The 17,846-nt window shown below is 40.2% G+C and overlaps 1 protein-coding gene across 1 annotated transcript; it reads right to left on the bottom strand.

The window, feature by feature from the left end:
* Positions 1-11,728: 11,728 nt before the first annotated feature.
* On the bottom strand, positions 11,729-14,706 carry kcnj1b (potassium inwardly rectifying channel subfamily J member 1b). Its single transcript, XM_085364085.1, has 2 exons — positions 14,690-14,706; positions 11,729-12,884 (listed from the first exon to the last, which is right to left on the bottom strand). The coding sequence occupies exons 1-2, from the start codon at positions 14,704-14,706 to the stop codon at positions 11,729-11,731; spliced, it is 1,173 nt and encodes a 390-aa protein (XP_085220211.1).
* Positions 14,707-17,846: the final 3,140 nt, after the last annotated feature.

Below are 17,846 nucleotides of genomic sequence, written 5' to 3'. Positions count from 1 at the left end.
GCAATGTTATTTGTTAGAATTTTTCACTTTTAATCTCCACTTTTTTTTTTCTTCCTCTCTTTTTGTTGTGGCTACTACTAGTGACTTGCATTTTTGTAAGTGGATAAAAGTGATTTAAAACCATAATTATTATTAATTATTAGAAAATTTCATCACAGGTCAAGAAAACCCCACAAACTTGGACAGAGCCGTACAAAATGTGTTCCCATGTAGTTAAGAGCTTGGTTGCTTGAGGGTTAAAGGTTGTGTGTTTTGTTTTTGTTTTTTACATCTTTTACATTATTTTTTGTTTTTTTGCACATCATTTCTGTCCGCTAGCATTCAGTTCAAAAAAGTCGACTCCTAAGATCTGAAAACGGTTTTATCTCACTACAGAGAAGCAGGAATGTTGTGGTGTGTTTGGGGTAAACGCAAAGCAAAGTTTGCACCCTGTAGCGCTCAGAGAGGCGAAAATACGTTCTTGTATGTTTGTAACGGGCATGCTAGCGATTAATCAACTAGATGTGTAAGCGTCGCCACCCTTGCTGTACAATAGGATTTGCCCGCTGGTTCTCGAGGGGCGTCCACCCAGGAAGCGACTAGCAGCAACGTCACTGCGACCAGAAATCATAAAAAGCCACTTAAACTTAGAGATACCAGATCAAAGCTTTTCTAGGCTTTGCAGTCAAGGCAAATTGAAGCAAGTACTAATAAGAGTAAAGGATACTGTTGGTTGACATGAGGAGGTGGTACATGCAACCGGAGCCTGGACCGCACCCTTGCAAGCAGCCCTTCCTGTTTGAAGGCCCCTTAAAACTTAGCAGATCTTTATGATGGCGAAAGTGTAAACAAGTGAGCCAGCGTCAGTTCTGCGGTACTTTAACCCTCAAAGATGAGGACTGTAATCTTAAACACTGTCCATTAAAGCAAATTTTAACCCTATTTGTTCGACCCCTCCCATGTGCTCTCCTGATGCCACAAGTGATCAGAAAAGGAGGAAAATCTAATCGTTTGTGAGCATCTGGAGATTCTCTTTTATATATACAGAAAAAAGGGAGGGATCTGTATCTGCTGCAGTCTGGATAAAAGTAGTTGTCTTGCTTGCTGCTAGTGGCCACATTGTCCACATAAAAAAAATAAAAAGTGCTAAAGTGACTTCATTCATGAGGCAAAACCTCGCTTTGCACTTACTCTGAACACACCAATTAGACTCAAAATGTCTGGGTAAAAAATACCAGTCATTGATTTAAGAGTGCAAACACCTTTTGTATCCTGAGATCTTAGTATTTTTTTTTAAATGGTTTAAAAGGTTTGCTTTTGTATTCCTGCTATTAAAAGGCAACTTGCAGATGGCGCATTACATCTGATCTAAATGAACCTGCCTTTTCATTTTAATGTTTGCCTTTTATGAACTAATGTGTGTCTGTTTGTTGTTTCCATGTGTCTGTGTTTCTGTTTGTTTTTTATGCTGTTTGTGTTTTTATTTATTGTTGGGAAAACAATAAAGTAAATACAACAGACGAGAAGTCGGAGAAAAACACGAGCAGTCACTCTGTTTTAACCTCACGTGTTCACGGGTCTTATGTTGTTGTTGTTGTTGTTGAAAGATAAAAATCGTGGGAATAACTCAGATTTTTATTTTAAAGTCTGTGTTCAGGTGTTCAAACATCCAGAACGATCTGAAAACAGAAAAACATAAATATTTAAAAGATGGACCCACCTAAAACCAGGATTCTGTTTTGATTGTTGATTGGATGAATCGCACCTCGTCTTTCCATTACTTCTTTTTTATTTTTTTTCCACATGTGACTTCATGCCTTGGGCCACACCAACTTAAATGACAAAGTATCCTGTTAATGTGCACAAATAAAAATAATAAATCACAAATTCCTTAATAATTAGAAACTTTTTTAATTACTTTTTAATATGCTGATATGCTTTCGTTTCAAGTTGAGATATTAATCAAATGTCTCTATGATCAGTGTAAAGGAGATGGTTTAATCCCTCTCTGCGGTTTCTCCTGCAGAACTAAGAATATGGAAAAAGCCTGAATTGTTGAAACCTTCCTTTAGCTGCAACATTTACAGAAAATTAACATCTGAAAAACATCTGAGCATAAACTGCTGATGTAACTGGGCGCTGGCTTCAACAAACATGCAGTTGTGTGTCCACTCAGGGTCTTTTTTGGGGGGCGGGGCAAAGTGGTGCTGCTTGTTGAGCTTTAGCACAGATGGACCCAAGGGTCCCTTTCTACGGCAGTGGTTCTCAAGCTGTGGGGCGTGGATGTCCAGAGGGGACGTATGGAATGAAACTAAATCAGGATGATTTTTGTAGAGAAAATAGAAGTATAGTAGTATAGAGTTTATTCTGATATTCAGATTTCTACTTGAGTTTCTGGACACACATAATTTTGGTTTGGGGGGCGTTTCTTATTTTTATGTTTCTAATTGCAGTTTTTCATGTTTTCTGTTGTTTCAGAATACAAACTTTCACATTTTTTGTTTTGTTTTTTGTTTTTTTACATTTCTGTAGACTTTCACCTTTAATTTTTTTTCCCCCAGTGTGATTCTACCGACAAATTACATAATACAAAACACCAACAATTAATATTTTTCACTTTTAAAGGGTGAAAAACTCAACATTTGAAGTTGTCCGCTGTAGCTTGTGACATGGGGCCGTGGGCATTTTTAAGATGGGCATGCCATAAAAAGTTTGAGAACCACTACTTTACCAGATCCCTCCCCCCATCCATAACCAGAGCAACGATACCAAATCACCTCCAAGCACATCCCATAGTTGCAGTAAGATTCTGGGGCTTCAGAGGCTTAGAGCCCCCCCCCCCCCCCTTTTTTTTTCTTTCTTTTTTTTCCCCTCTCTGTCTGAATCCCCTCAACCCTCCAAATTCACTGGGATTTTATTCATGCTGATGATTTGTGTAAGACTGGCTGCTTAATGTGTTTGGAGAATCCTCAAAAACGATGTAAAGTGCTTGTTTTGTTGTTTCTGAGCCCGTGCTTTTTGTTTGTTTGGTTATTGTGTGTCTCTTTTCTAACTCGGACTCATCCCAGCAGCCTTTCCCAAAAAAAACAACAAAAAAAGAGAGTAATAAAACAGATAAATGAATGTCTCTTTATAATTTAAATTATGAGCCAAACGGCCTCAAAACATTTCAGATGATTTGCATCGCAGCATCCGCGGTGGAGGAGCTGTGGTTGCTGGGGGTTGCACCAGATGATTATGAGTGACGTCAAAGCTGATCAGCGCCACAGTGAGTGAAGATGAGCTAATAATATCCAAGTTGAGTCATTTACATGCCTGCATCAGCTTATGGTACAGTACAGTATGTGTGACTGGATCCACGTGGCTGTCAGAAGCACTCAAAGAGCTGAAAGCTGTGAATGTCACCTTACTGAGGAGAAACAATAAGAGTGTGCTTTAAAAATAACTTCATCCTTTGAGTGATTTCTGAGGGTCTTTTACTTTTCAAAATAAAATGACAGCAGAAGCCTCATATTTAAACTGTGGGAATACACAACAAAGCATGTCAACTCCCACAGCAGGGAAACAGATGATGATTCAGATACTGAATCATTATATTCATGGTAAAGGGCAACATGCCATTAAAAGTCCCGAGTCTGGGAGAAAAGCTGTGCCATTTCTGTAAATACGTTTTGTCATTTGAGTCCGAGCTTGCTTCGTAAAATCTCCAGAGCAGGTTTTGTGGAGCACACCACATGGCTTTAATTTGCTGTGACAGCTACTTTCCAACCCAAAATAATTGAGCCGAACGATCTAAAGACACAATTTTATATTTTCCAGCCTCTCTGGAAGCTTTCAAGTCGCAGCAGCTTGTCAAAGATGGAAACGTTTCAGTCCCCTGCGTGATGGATGGAGCTGTGACGTTTCAACGTTATGTTAAACAGAAATTTCTTGCATGGATGCGGAAACTTGAAATCCAGACTCTTTCTTACAGTTGGAAGTGAGTACTTACTTTGAGTTGTTCACAGAAAGTTAAGTAGGTTACAAGCACACAGGAGAAGTCAAGTATACCTCAGAGCTGCACAGAGGAAACGGGAAAAACATTCAAAAAATGACTAAAAATAAACGAAACAAAAACCCAACTGGGAAGTAGTAGAGTGACAGTGGTTCCCAACATGTAGGTCAGAACCCCACACGTGGCCACAGTTGAAGGGTCCTGAGGTAATAAAAGCCAAACTGTTTTTAAGTGAAAAGAACAATTCTCCCGCTAAACAGTTAGTTTGAAATGCCATATAAACATCAGGTTTCACTTTCTCTCTCTTAAGGGTTTGGTACCAAAACATCCTGTTTTAGAACAGTACAAGGTAATAGTTCAGGTTAAAAAGCACCTGGTTTGTAAGATACCAGGATAGTGGATTCCACACGTGTTCATCTTAGATGTATGTATTGACATAGCCACTTAACATCACCATAATGAACAGTATAAAAAAATGAACATAGCTATGGTGGTATTACCCATCGGTTAATCCAAGCAATTTTGCTGTCGCCATATTGGAGTTTTCAAACCAAGGCATGTCTGAAATTTTATAAAATGTGCTTAATGTTTTAATTATTTTGACCTAAAATGAGCGAGATTAGAGCTGAGGGCTGTTTTCCCAAAAGATATATACAGGACCAGTCTTTGTGCAACCAGAGGAGTCCCCCCTTTGTGGCCATTAAAAAGAAGGCAGATTTGAGGCACCCACTTTGGTTGATGATAATACATCTACACCTTAACTTGTAGTACAATGGAGGAGGATGGTCTCAGAAGAAATGCTTGTATCCTGGGATTAAACTAGGCTCAGAGCTGATCCTGCTAACCAAAGCTGCGGTGTTGGTCACACAGCAGAATAACTATTAATACCTGTGCGACTCATTAAAATATATTTTTCTAAACAACAGGTTTCATAACCCAGAAAACTTTTCAAAGTCTGATCTTTCCATCAGTTGCAGCGACCTCCCACTCGGTGCTTTTTCGACACCAGGTTACAAAAATTTGCAAGGTCTGCAAAAACATTCAAACTGCCCGTAAAGTTTAAAGTTCCACCAAATGCACCACACCATGTTTCAGAAGCAGCTGTACCTTCAGCCCTCGTTTTAGCGACTCAGTCTGTTGTTTTTTTACGGAAATAACGTCATACTGAGCAGAGCAGCTGAGGCGGGAAGGAAGTTGGATGCAAAAACAACATACAGGGACCTGTTAGACTAAACATTTTGCTTTAGAAACGGTTCCAGTGTGATAAGCCAAAACCACATATGAACCCATTGTGTTCCTGGGTGAAGTCCTCCAGAGGGAGCACATGGATGTATTATAGGACCTGGATAATTGACTCAGAAAAGCTTTAACCGTCTGCATTTGCAGAAGCTGTTGTTAAGTGTCTCCAAATCAAACAGCTACTAAATTTTTAAGTTTTATTTTAAAACTAAATTCACCTCACTGAGCAGTTTCAATCTCGCCCTGATGACCATGAAGATCTAAGCGTAATTCCTTTGCAGGGAAGGCAATCTATAAAATGAGAGACTCTGCTCCCCATTAGTTCAAAAGAATAAAGGCACCTATCTTAGTGCCAGCAGGTGTGTGACTGAAAGGTCACTGGTTTATATCACTGGTCCACCTGGGAGAGGAAATACGGGCATTCATAAATCTTTCTGTTAACTGCCGGGCAAAAAAACGAATAAACTAATGCCTCAATGATGCATTATAGTTCGCTTTTAAATCAGTCTTTATGGCAAAGCTGAGGAAAGTCATAAATTATTTACATCAAATACATTAGGCCATACACAGCCTCTCTGTTCAGTTGAGGAGCTGCTGAAACATGTATGTGATGAATATTTTTGCTGGCAGTACAGCTGGTCGACTGAGAGAGGCTGTCTGCACATCTGATTTGCTGAAACACAGTGAGCAACATCCCTGTTGAATTTGTTTGGTGAAGGCATAATTTTAGGAATGATAGCATAAAAGCTCTGTGCATCATTTTCCTCCACCTGACACTGAGATATCACAATCTCTTCACTGCAGTTGTGACATCTGGATTTAGCACACCAGCCCTCGAGGACAGCTTCTAAAGCAGAAGCAGCTGCTCCACTCATGACTCCTGCATCTTTTTTTGGAGAGAGTGTCACTTAGGTCATATTTAAACTTTGTTTAATCAGTATTTTTAGCACATTAGCCACTCTCACTCTGGGGATCGGTATGTTTGCTGGCTGATCCAGCATTTTTGGTCCAGACTGAAATAATTAGGTTGATGACTTGCAGGGGGGGCGCTAATAGTTATACATAAATTCAAGTCCCCTGAAGTGAAATCCTGAATTTTAGCGGTCCCTGACTGCTTCACGAGGTTCACTATGAAGTTTTCTCCTGGTTTAGAGATTCAATTCCCCTTTTGATCTCCTAACTTTCATGTAGCACCACCATCAAGTTTAAATGCAGACAAAAAGTGGATGTTTCCCATGGCTTTAGCTTTGTGTTTGCATACTGAAACAGTGGAATAACATGGTGAGCATGGTAACCATGGTTACCTTGGAAAGTGTCTGCCTTTTAGCAGTGTTATGATGAACAAGTAATTGATAAATGTAGATAACCTACGCTGCCATTCATTCCAGCAGTGTGCCAACCACGGGCTGAAAAATGAATCCACCGCAAAGTATTAAACACTGCAGTTCCTTTTATGGCCACTTGAGGCTGCGTCCAAATAAAGAATTTGCAGAATAAAAGGTTTTGGTCTATATGCACACAAAACACACACACACTCCATCCCCACTGTCTGGGCTTCCAGGGACAATAGCTACAAGATGACAGTAATACAAACGACAATGCAAATAGCAGCTTTATGGAAGGGCAAGCAGGGCCTGTTTTGCTTGCCCTGATGAAATGCCACTGCCTTTGATTGGCAAGATTGTGAAAAAACCTGATGTGGGGTTTAGATAACAGGTTGAGTAGGTAAAGACTGTTTGTCTGTGATGTGTTACTAAAGCTGCCGGGGTCCCCTTTTGCAGCTGCTTTTATTTGTTTTAAAAGAGATTAAAGGTGCTGTAAGCCATGCTGACAATGACAATAATCCAGATGTCACAAGGATGTCCAATTTGTCTGTCCTTGTGGCATATTTCAGTACCAATCCAAATTTATTGTATAGTAATTTCTAAAAAAAAAAAAAAAAAAAAGCTTCCCAGGAAATTGATTAATTTCATAGTATATTCTTTTATTTTACAAACAAAAGGGCTTGTGTGGAGGATTAGGCGTGACTCTCCTGGCCCTCCATAGTCATAGGTGATGAAATGAAAACTTCACTGACAATGTTTTTCAGGAGAGCCAACAGATAGTTTCAAATTATGAACATGTAGCTCTGCTCTCAGTTTTGTTGGAAACTGAAGGTGGCGAAATTAAATCACAGCTGTAATTAAAACGCAGAAATAGGTCCTAAATGAAAGGCAGCTCCATCAGCTTCACTAATTAATTAGTTCTTAAATAGTTAATTAAAAGGAAGCACACTTGCTCAGTGGTTGGCACTGATCACATAGCGAGTAGACTGACTAAGGTGTCGGAGTGCAAGTTGCTCATTCTGTTTCCTCCCACAGTTCAAAAGCATCAGATGATGGGGCTTCCTGGTCTCTTTACTGTTTATGAGCTGTATTTACTGACCATATGAGAGTCTCTCAATCGGTGGAAATACATCTATGTCTACAACAGAAATTAATACAGAAGTCAACTCTTTCATTAATTCTTTTTTTAAAAAGCTTACAAACATGGTTGGAAATCAGATTTCTGAGTTTAACAAGAATACTGAGCCTTTTTATCAAATCAGTATCGTGACTGTCCAAATGTGGGTCATCTTGACTTAAACAGTTTAATTATGAGGCTTCTGTTGATTTAAACATAATTAAATAACTAAATGTTCTTTAGTAAAGGCTCAACCATCCATATTTTTTCTCCGACCCAGTTTTTTTCATTTCATCCAGTGAAATAAAGGCTGCTGGGAAAGTTCTTGTGCATGCTGAGCTTTACATAAGAAATCTACTAATACGATCGTGCTGACATACTATTGAAGAATTTCAGTGGGATGACATCTCTTGTTGCTACAGTGTGTTTCCTGCCAACACTCCAACATCCAAGTGACCTTAAACAACATGTTTACATGTGAAATGAATTCCATTTGCTTCCCACATGAATCCAGAGGAGTTGACAATAAAATACATTTAACATTCGGAGTGAATCTGTCCTTCACTTTATTACTGTTTAATTACAGTTTCTTGAATTTCTTTTGTTGTGCTTCATTGACTACAGTCAGAACATTGAATTCTTTTGTGCTAACAGAATCCAGATTGATGGTGGAATATTGGATCTATTGTTTTGCATCACAGCAAATTATAGCATAATTAGAAAAAAAATGCAAATTTTAAAAGAAATAAATCAGGACAAAAGATGAATAAAGCGAGCATTACTTATGGTTGTAGAAAAATGGGTCACATCTGCACATTGTAGCCAGTCTTGAATGTAAATTTGTGATAATTCATATAAATAACATCACTACCGTACTCTCAAAATATTAGGTGCATGTGTTAACTACTAAAATAACGACCCACACACTAAATAAAACCATAATTTATCAAATGAATAGAAAAGAAAAAGTTATTTTAAAAGGTTTTGCCATAGATTTCCATAGAGCTCAACATTGACCTCCCACTTTTTCAAAGGCTACATTCTGGTATTAAATTTTCATGTCATTTTCTTGAGAAAATCCCTATATAAAGTTTTTATAACTTCACTGCTTTCTCAATGCATTTTTTTCTTACTAGTCTGATGTCAGTTAAGCCCCGCCTCCTACTGTATAAATATGACCTATCAAAAATAATTAGGCATCAAAGTACTCTTGGGAACAGCTGCATGTTCTTAATTCTTATACATCATTTAAAAAACCAAAGATTAATGAGAAAATATATAATGAAATACTTAACCTCCTAATTACATTTTTAAATCCACCCTCCAACTTGCATAAGAACTCCAGCAACAGTTAGCCAAATGTATGTTAAGCTGATGCTAACAAGCTAACAGCCCATTGATAACATTAGCATTTTGTGTTACATAACTTTGTGATTTTACAGGTTATATTTGAATGTCTTTGCATGACTTCCTAAGCTTGTAGGAACTGAGACTGTTGTGGAGGACGGCGCCAATGAGATGAGACTGGTAAGAATAAATGTTACAATTAGGCAATGATGAAAATGTGAAACAGCTATTGTTAAAAATGCCAAAATTTTATCACTATTTAATCAACAATTGCAAAAAAATTGTCCACGTTTTGCAAATTTTAATAGACTTTTAACTTTATACAAGTGCTGTTACTATTTTGTCTGTAGTTTAATTGCTTCTGCAGGTCTTCACTTCTTTTTTTCTTGTTCGGTTAGAGAAATGTAGCCTATTTGGCCTTGAACAAGTGCATTAAAGTCAGATTCAGTGTCAGGGACAACCAAAGGGCAGGATGTAGCTGTACAATACCCAGGTCTGGTCTTAAAGCCTTATGTAGGTCTCAGAAGTTCTAGAACTTCAAAGTTCTGTGACCAGAACTTTAAAACAACATCCTCTAAATAAAAACTAGACAAACATAGCAACAGTAACCAAGGAAAGCAGTGCTTTTGTGTAATTATTCCATCTCCATGGCACTGGGGGATAAAGTGCGTCGTTATAAACGAATCAGGCCTCTACCAGATTAACAAAAGCTTCTGCACCTTCCACTCAGCTCTCTCATCTCTGTCTACTTAATTTTTTCTATTCAGCTGCTTCAGACTCACTGTGCCGATCTCTTTCAGCAGTTCTGCTCATTGTTATGCAGATGAAGCCCAGTAAACTTGCCTCTGTAAATCCAAATGGGATGAAAGCCATTTCAGAAGTCTGTCACTTCCTCACTGACAAAAATGTCGAATGCCGGTCTTAAATGAACAGCCTGCCTTGCTGTTGGAACACCTGCAGAGACGCGGTGCTGCCATAACAAGGTCCATCAATCCACCCCGAAACGGTGGATGAATGTTATCAGATGTTGTTTTGTCGGTTCTGTCTTCTGCCATCAGTACACTGTGGGGCATTGGGGAAAAGTGTGAACATCAAAAGTTTGTTGTATGAACCTTTTCAAACATCCCTGAGAATATGAGAGACTGCTGGCAGAACTGGGACAGTTGGGAGAGAAAAAAACAACAAAAACCGTCTTTATTGCTGAATGAATTCTTTGTAATGTAAGATGGCACTGATCCTAGCCGTGGTCTGATCTTCTTTGGTGGTTCGGCCAGCTGTCTCAGCTTTTTTGGCATCTTTATGTATTGTTGAAAACAGACATCAATTTAGGAGAACATGACTATGTGACGAACATCTTATACAGAGTCATCAGGATGAGTCCTCATTGCCTCTTATGTTTTACATTTCATTTATGTTTCATGAAATCTGGGAAATAATCCTTTATACTCAAGCTAATACTATACTAATACTAATACTAATGCAGAATGACTATCAAAAGCTGTTGCAATACAAAAAAGCTTTAATTTTTTGTCAGCAAATGATAGACATCCTATATCCATCCAGTTTCTGGCACTTACATGGGTCTGGGTTGTGAAGGGGGAGGCAGTCGACACTCTTCTCGGGGGACACTGAGGTGTTCCAGAGCCAGCCAAGACCTTTCCAGCATGTCCTGGGTCTGCCCAGCGGGCCTCCTCCTGGCTATATGAAAGACCTCACATGGGAGACGCCCCAGTCGGGTACCAGAACTACGTTAGCTTGCTTCTCCTGTGGACCCGTCACTCATAGGAGGGTATAAGGCCTCCTTCAACTGTGGATTGGGGTGGCACTCAGGGGCAAAGGTCCTGGGAGTCCGATCACCAGCTCCCAAACTACTAAGGGTTGTCCTATCTCTGCATGCACAGTACTGCACAATGCATCTACTATATGATACACCCATTTCGCATAAATCAGTCAATTTGAAGTTATATTATCTACATCTTTGTGGTATATTTCAGTTCTGTTTATAGCACACTCTGATGAAATATTCAATGTGTAAAGTACAAATTGTGCAATAAAATCAAATGTAAGTCAGTGAATTGTGAAAAAGCTTTTATTCCAACTAAGGATGTTACTTTCCCTGAGAAGCTAGCGTACAGCGTTACACAGGATGATCTACAAAATGTAGACTGGTCACAGTTAAAATCCCAGTTTCCTAATTATTCAGGCATACAGGATCTGTCAAAATGACAAAAAACACCACAAAGTTAGTGTTGTAATAGAAATAATATGCAAACTCAAAAGGCGCTACCTTTTATTTCCTCCTGCAGCCTTTAAGGCACACACTTTTCATTATAACAGGCTCAGGTCCTAATCTTCTCAAGAAGTACCCACTGTGCATCTGCTCTTTTACCCCCTTTCATTTTCTGTGCGTCAGAGCTACAATCCATCTTTCTGACGTTACCTATTCAAAGTCCCAACAGAGGTTTGATTGCAATGAGCAACTCCCACTCTGTCTGATTTTTTTTCAAACTGTTTAACAGCTGTGGATGTTCGTTCTGTTTAAGGAAAAAGAGCTGACAACAATTCAGATGCTGAATGGTTCACCGTGACCAAATATTTATTCGCCGGTGCAGTCTGACTTAGAGTGAAACTGGTTCAAAGGAAGTGATAGGCGCCAGCTTTTACCACTTTACTTCCCACATTCTGATTCACAGTTTCAATGAAAGCGTAGGCTCCTTTTCTACCAGCTCACATTGTAGTGACATCCACAGAGTCATGTATGTCAATCACCTGAAAGCCCGGGTTATCAATCCCCCTCTTTAGCTGGCTATTGTGATTTTCTTGGCTGTGGTTGTTGTGGTTTCTCTGGTCTACGTCGGCCTCAAAGCAGTGGACGCAGTGTGGAGTGGTGACCCGGACGCTCTTGGAAAAGTTAGAAAAATCCACATGGTACTTTCCTGTCTTGGTGCGGGAGATAATCGGCAGAAAGCTGTATCCCCACTGGATCTCCTGTGGGATGTAGGAAGTTCGGACCTGACAGGAGGAGCTGGTGGACTCGGCTGTCCCATCCAAAAAGACCACCAATTCAAAGTCCTGCTGAGGAAGGGTGTCAGCCGACAGATCAAAGAAAGGACTCGATCTGTTAATCACATGGTACAGGGTCAAGGGGCAAACAAAAAACAAGTTATCCTTGCCAGCATCAACCATGAAGTCAATATCCACCTGGTCCAGGATGATGGTCTCGCCATCCGGTGTGGTCGTTGTCCTCAGCAACTTCCCATAGATCTGGCTTCCGATTAGTAAGGTCTTTCGAAGGTTGGCCACTCTGATCAGGAGACACAGACTTCCTTTCTTCAAGCAGATGACAGCTGTGTGGCTGAAGGTCACAGTCTTTGCCCTTTTCTTTGGTAAGGAGATTTTAGCTAGGATGATACCACACATGAAGCAGTTGATAAAAACCCCAACTAGAGACTGGATGACAATTAGAGCCACCGTGCCAGCACAGTGGCCAGTCAGTGCCCTGCCTCCATACCCAATGGTGGTCTGGGTCTCTAACGAGTACAGGAATGCCGTTGTGAGCCCGTTAACGTTGTCTATACACTGGATGTGTCCTTCAGTGCGGTTCTGTCCAGCGAGATCCCCGTTGCTCTTTGCAATCCAGTACCACAACAGGCTGAAAATGAACCAGCTGCCTGTGAACACAGCCACAAACAAAAGGAGAACAAACCGCCAGCGAATCTCCACAAAGGTGGTCCAGAAGTCTACCAGGTACGCAAACTGGTTACTGTACTCGATGTTCCCGAACTCAATGTTGCAGTGCCCGTCTTTGGTGACCAGGCGGGTTCTGTGGTTTCGTTGTCCAGCTGGCTGGTTGTGACCCTGGAGCAGCTGGAACATCCTGGAGCTGGAGGAACAAATACAGTTAAGTATTAGAGAGTACAAACTCTCCTCTAGGGAAGTTAATGCTTGCAAAATCACACATGCAACACCTACACATTCAGAAAAAAAACCCTCTCAGTTTACATATTTCTACCTTTATTACCGCTATGACCTTTAGTACCTTTAGTCTTCTTTCAGATAATTCCACCTTTAGTACCTTTATTCTACTGTTTGATAATTCTACTTTTATTACCTTTGTTTTACGTTTGTCAGGGGTTGTTTTTAGTATTGTCTTTTGTACCTTAAAAGGTCAGACTTGTATTTAAATGAACTAGTTTAAAAATTTGCAAAATTAGGTACATGCTGCCCCTTATTTTATAATATGCTTTTTTTCATCTTACTGATGGCTCAAAGCTCCCACAACTACAAAGCAGATACAGAATGAAACTTGTCAGAGTGTAAAATCTTAAAATCTAAGCATTAAATGTTTTGTATTTGACCAAACAAAGACTCTTTCCTGATATTGCACCTAAAATCTAGAAGAAATTGTACTGTACTAAAAGGTACACACAGTTACTTTAAGGTAAAATAATTAGCCCAAGAGAGTAGATTCAGGTTCACTGTTCCGCTGGGACAGAAACTGAGTGTACTATCGTTTAACGTTATCGTTAGAATGAGGAGAAAGTTAGCTGAGACCTTACACAGATAATATTAAAAAAAACATTTGACAGATTTAATGTCCACATAGACAAACAGGGCAAAAGTCAGTGTGTTACACTAGTGATCTGTGTTTCCATGCATGTCTAACTACCAAGAAAATCGAATTTAAAGACTAAAACAAATAATGATTCGATTTTGATTAACAAGTATTTTCTGCGCTGGCCTGTTGCTCATTCCCGTGTGACACGGAGCTCCATTATCATTATAAATCTATTAGAAACATCAATTAACCACTCAGTTTATTACCACAAACACACACACTACATTTAATTTAGATTTAATCACACATACACATGCCCTGCTGCTGTAAATACTAATTACAGGAATTTGTAACTGAGAATAGTCCCTCCACAAATCCACATTTACACCTTTAACTGTTTAAAAAAAACTATGATGCACAGCAAACTACTGAACCTTTTTTTAAATAAAAGTGTAATGCATCTTATGGATTTTAGTTTTGTTTATGAAGATTTACAAATAGAGCAATAAAAAAAAACAGGTTTTGAGCAGAAATATATGAGCAATATGATCATACAGTTTTAGCCAGTTTTGTTAATTAAGGCTTTGTGCTCAAATATGAGATATTATAGTATTTTTTTTTTTAAATTGTAAAAAGAAAATGTATAGAGAATTTCCTTTCTTATCATTAGAATAGAAGTATTTCCAAGATAATACATAACCTATGTATGCACAAATACATTGTACTTATTAACTGATCTGAATGGTCGTTAAATAGCAGAGTATGTACCGTGCAGCGTGTACCGCGTGGTCCACTTTGAGTGTTGCATAAGACGTACTGAATAGATTGCAAAAAGGACCCAAAACTTTAAAAGTTACATATTTTTGGACTGAAGTTTACCCCAGATTGAAAATAACCACAGGTTGTATCTTAAGAGCTATTTGTTCAACATTTAACCGTTTTAACAACTGTTTTTTTTTCAGTCATTCATGGAGGTGAATGACTGAAAACGGAGGTAATTTTCTTCCAAGCAGCTACAGTCGCCCTAAAAACACTATGGATAATATATATATATATATGTGTGTGTAAAATAAGTAAAGCTTTAGATCTTCAGTTTTGTAGAAAAATAGAAAAGTTTTGTTGGGACATACCTGCTCCGTGAGACCATGGGCCCAAAGTGCTCACTGGATCTCTGCAGGACCTTCAGACTCCTTTCTTTCAGCAAGTGGCCATGGAGGCGTTGGAAAGATTTTAATCCACAGTGAAATTTCCTAATCCCAGCCACATGCCACCATGTACACTGGCTCCATACACTCAGAAGAGCCAGCCAGGGAGCTCCCAGTGGCCGTCAGTCCTCTGAGACCGACAGAAGGACTCTCTTCTTCAACCCATCAAAAAAGTTTAATAACACAACCTCGGGCTTCATCGGGAGTGGGCTCGCCTCGGCTGCAGCAGCTTTTGACAGTGTAGATTTGGGGACCAGCACGAGGAGGGGGGAATGTTCGGGAAGTTTGGTGTAAAAGGCCTCGACGCCTTTGTGTGGCTGAAGGTGCGTCTATTGAAGAGGCCTCAGTGACCGGTGCAAGCACTCATGCTGTTTTGTTTTCAGCCCTGAGAACATTTGAGATTTACGTCAGGCCTCACAAAGAATTCCCTCAGTTGCATTTCCCCTGGTTCCCCTCCCCCTCTTTGAACCTGCAAGGCTGCCTCCCATTTACATCAGAATGAAGAGCTGCAGGGCAAGAGTGTCTGCAATATTCTGCTGGCTGCAGGAGGACCATTTTCATATCTGTGGAGCAGATTACCATGATCTGTGATGCTGAATTGATAAGCCCACCCCAACCCCAGCAGTGATGAATATAAATGCCACAGCTGCATGTAAGTAAAGGGAGAAGGAAGTGGATGCAGAGGGTCTGCAATTCAGATAGAATCTTACAGGCTCCTGTAGCAGCGTAATTTAAAGAAAGTCATCTCACACCCAAGTGTGTTTAGCTCCAGGCGCTGTGCATTTCTAAACGTGCTGGCAGAACACATCTGCACATCACACTCTGCAGGTTCATTGAAGGCAAAGTTCAGCATTTGGGGAAATAAGCTCATTAAGTTTCTTGCCAAGAGTTAGAAAAAGCATGTCTGTATGCTCGATATGAGGGAAATACGACCCTCGACTGAGTTAGCTGTGCAAAAAGAATGGAAACGGCAAGAGGAGCACACCCTGGTTTAGTCCTCCACATCTCACTAATGAACGTTGATTCATACAAAAGGAGAACTGTGTGAATGTGAAACACTATGAAGCAAGCTGAGGTTAAAAGGTGATATATAAGTGCAGACCATTAACAATCATCACATTCTCCCAGCAGGACTCCAAGAAACTGCTGTGACCAACAAAGTCAGAGCACGTCAACTACAACTGTTCAGAGAAAATACTTTATTTTTATAGGTTTTATTTTTATTTTTACACCATTTTTCACTCTAAATGTGATACAAAGTGGATCTTTGCGTGAAGAGGGGGGAAGAGGAAGCAGAAAGAGTTCAATCCAAATCGCTTATCCAGGCCGAGGTCAAAGACACAAAAGTTCGTTCCCAGTATGCCCACCTGTGCAAATCAGGTAAATCCAATGATGACGAGTTCAAAGGTAAGGAAGCAGCAAAAAGACACAAAATTCAAAGAAAAGACGTGACACTTATTTTTTCAATGCAAAGGTTTCAGCCTTGTGGCCTTCAACTGCCACAGGCTAAGGAGGAAAACAACACTTTACAGTTCCTCCATGGAGATCCTGAGATATATATAATCTCTCCAGCAGGTTTAGGCCCTACCCTGGGGCGTCCTCCTACTCGGATTTGCCTGGAAAACCTGGACACATCCAAGTGCGGGACAACATTGCTTGGAAGTGGGAAACCGCGGTTTCCTCTTGGAGCCAGAACTAGGAGGAGAGCATTTAAGGCAGTGTCTAATGGCCAGGCCTGGATGGAGCCGTGGACCCTGTTCACCACCCTCCAGGACAGGCACTGGGGTTGGGTGCACAGCGAGCTAGCGAAGGTTGGAGCCTGGGAGTGTTGATGGTCACATTGTAGATAGCTGCCTCTCCTTGAGCGTGGATCAGCTGGAGGTTTCTTCCTGTTAAAAGGGAGCTTTTCCTTCCCACTGTCACCAAAGTGTTTGCTCATAGGGGGTCATCTAATTGTTGAGGTTTTTTCTCTCTTTTCTCTGTATTATTGTTGGGTCTTTAGCTTAAAATATAAAGTGCCTTGGGGTGACTGGTATTGTGATTTGGCACGAAATAAATAACATAAAATTTAATTTAATTCAGTTGAAAGGAACCAAAACAAGACAGACCAGACCAATCAGAATGGAAAGGAGCACAGACAATCCAAATAAACCATTTAATTTATTTATACTGGGTTCTGTGTCTGCTTTGGCTTTCCACATAAATTATGACAGATTTAATGAGCAGCTTTCTCAACATCCCTTAACTGTAAAATAAACCCCAATGGTTTTAATCGTGTGTACCCTGAGCTGATTTGATGACGGAGGGGGTTAAGTTCAGCCCGACAGCTCACTCATTACCATCTCTGTGATGAAAACATGATCCACTTTCAAGGCAGTTTATGAATTGCTTTCCGGTAACTTTGGCAGAGGGGCTTTTGTCGTAGCTCTGCTTTCATACTTACCTCAGAGGCAGTGAAGGAACCTGTTGGTGGGGTTTTGCCGGTGACTGACTCTGCCGTGCAAAATGATTCATTCTTTGCTGGTTTGCTGCATTGAGCGGCAGGAAGCTGAGATGTGGAGGATGCGGAGGTGTCTGGTCTGTGGGGAGCAGGGTGGTTCATAAACTCCTCTGAAGTTGCAAGGCGAAACCACAAATAATGCAAAATTGTTTTTCAGCGATGGAAGGCAACACTTGCAGGTGCAATTAGTCCCAAACTTGTCGCTGTGTGCTGCTCGTACTTCTTCTGCAGCACCTGGCAGTCCTCTTCACTGTTTTTAAAGAGGGAACAGCTGTGCCATCCTGAACGATCTGGTGCCTGTCTTAGGTGTGATAAATTAACCTAAACTTGTAGAGTTTTCTGTAATTTAAAAATTATAGATGGACTACTATGTGGGAACAGTGGAGCCCTGAAGTCAATCAGGGCCCTTCACCAGCACGTTTCTTAATAATTAGTGTCACTTTTGATCAAATTCACAACATGGTCCAATGGGGAAAGATATTGTATCATTTTTATGACACACCAAAAAATACATTTTACATGTTTTACGTGATGGCAAGCTACATTGTAGCCACAGCCGCCCCGGAGCAGCTGTGGCTACAA

Source organism: Diplotaxodon limnothrissa, linkage group LG10 (genome assembly GCF_057381915.1).
Source record: "Diplotaxodon limnothrissa isolate DT_005_m linkage group LG10, D_limnothrissa_male_GT1.1, whole genome shotgun sequence".
NCBI lineage: Eukaryota > Metazoa > Chordata > Actinopteri > Cichliformes > Cichlidae > Diplotaxodon > Diplotaxodon limnothrissa.
Note: the sequence above shows the minus strand (reverse complement) of the source record. Positions and strands in the feature narration are given on the sequence as shown.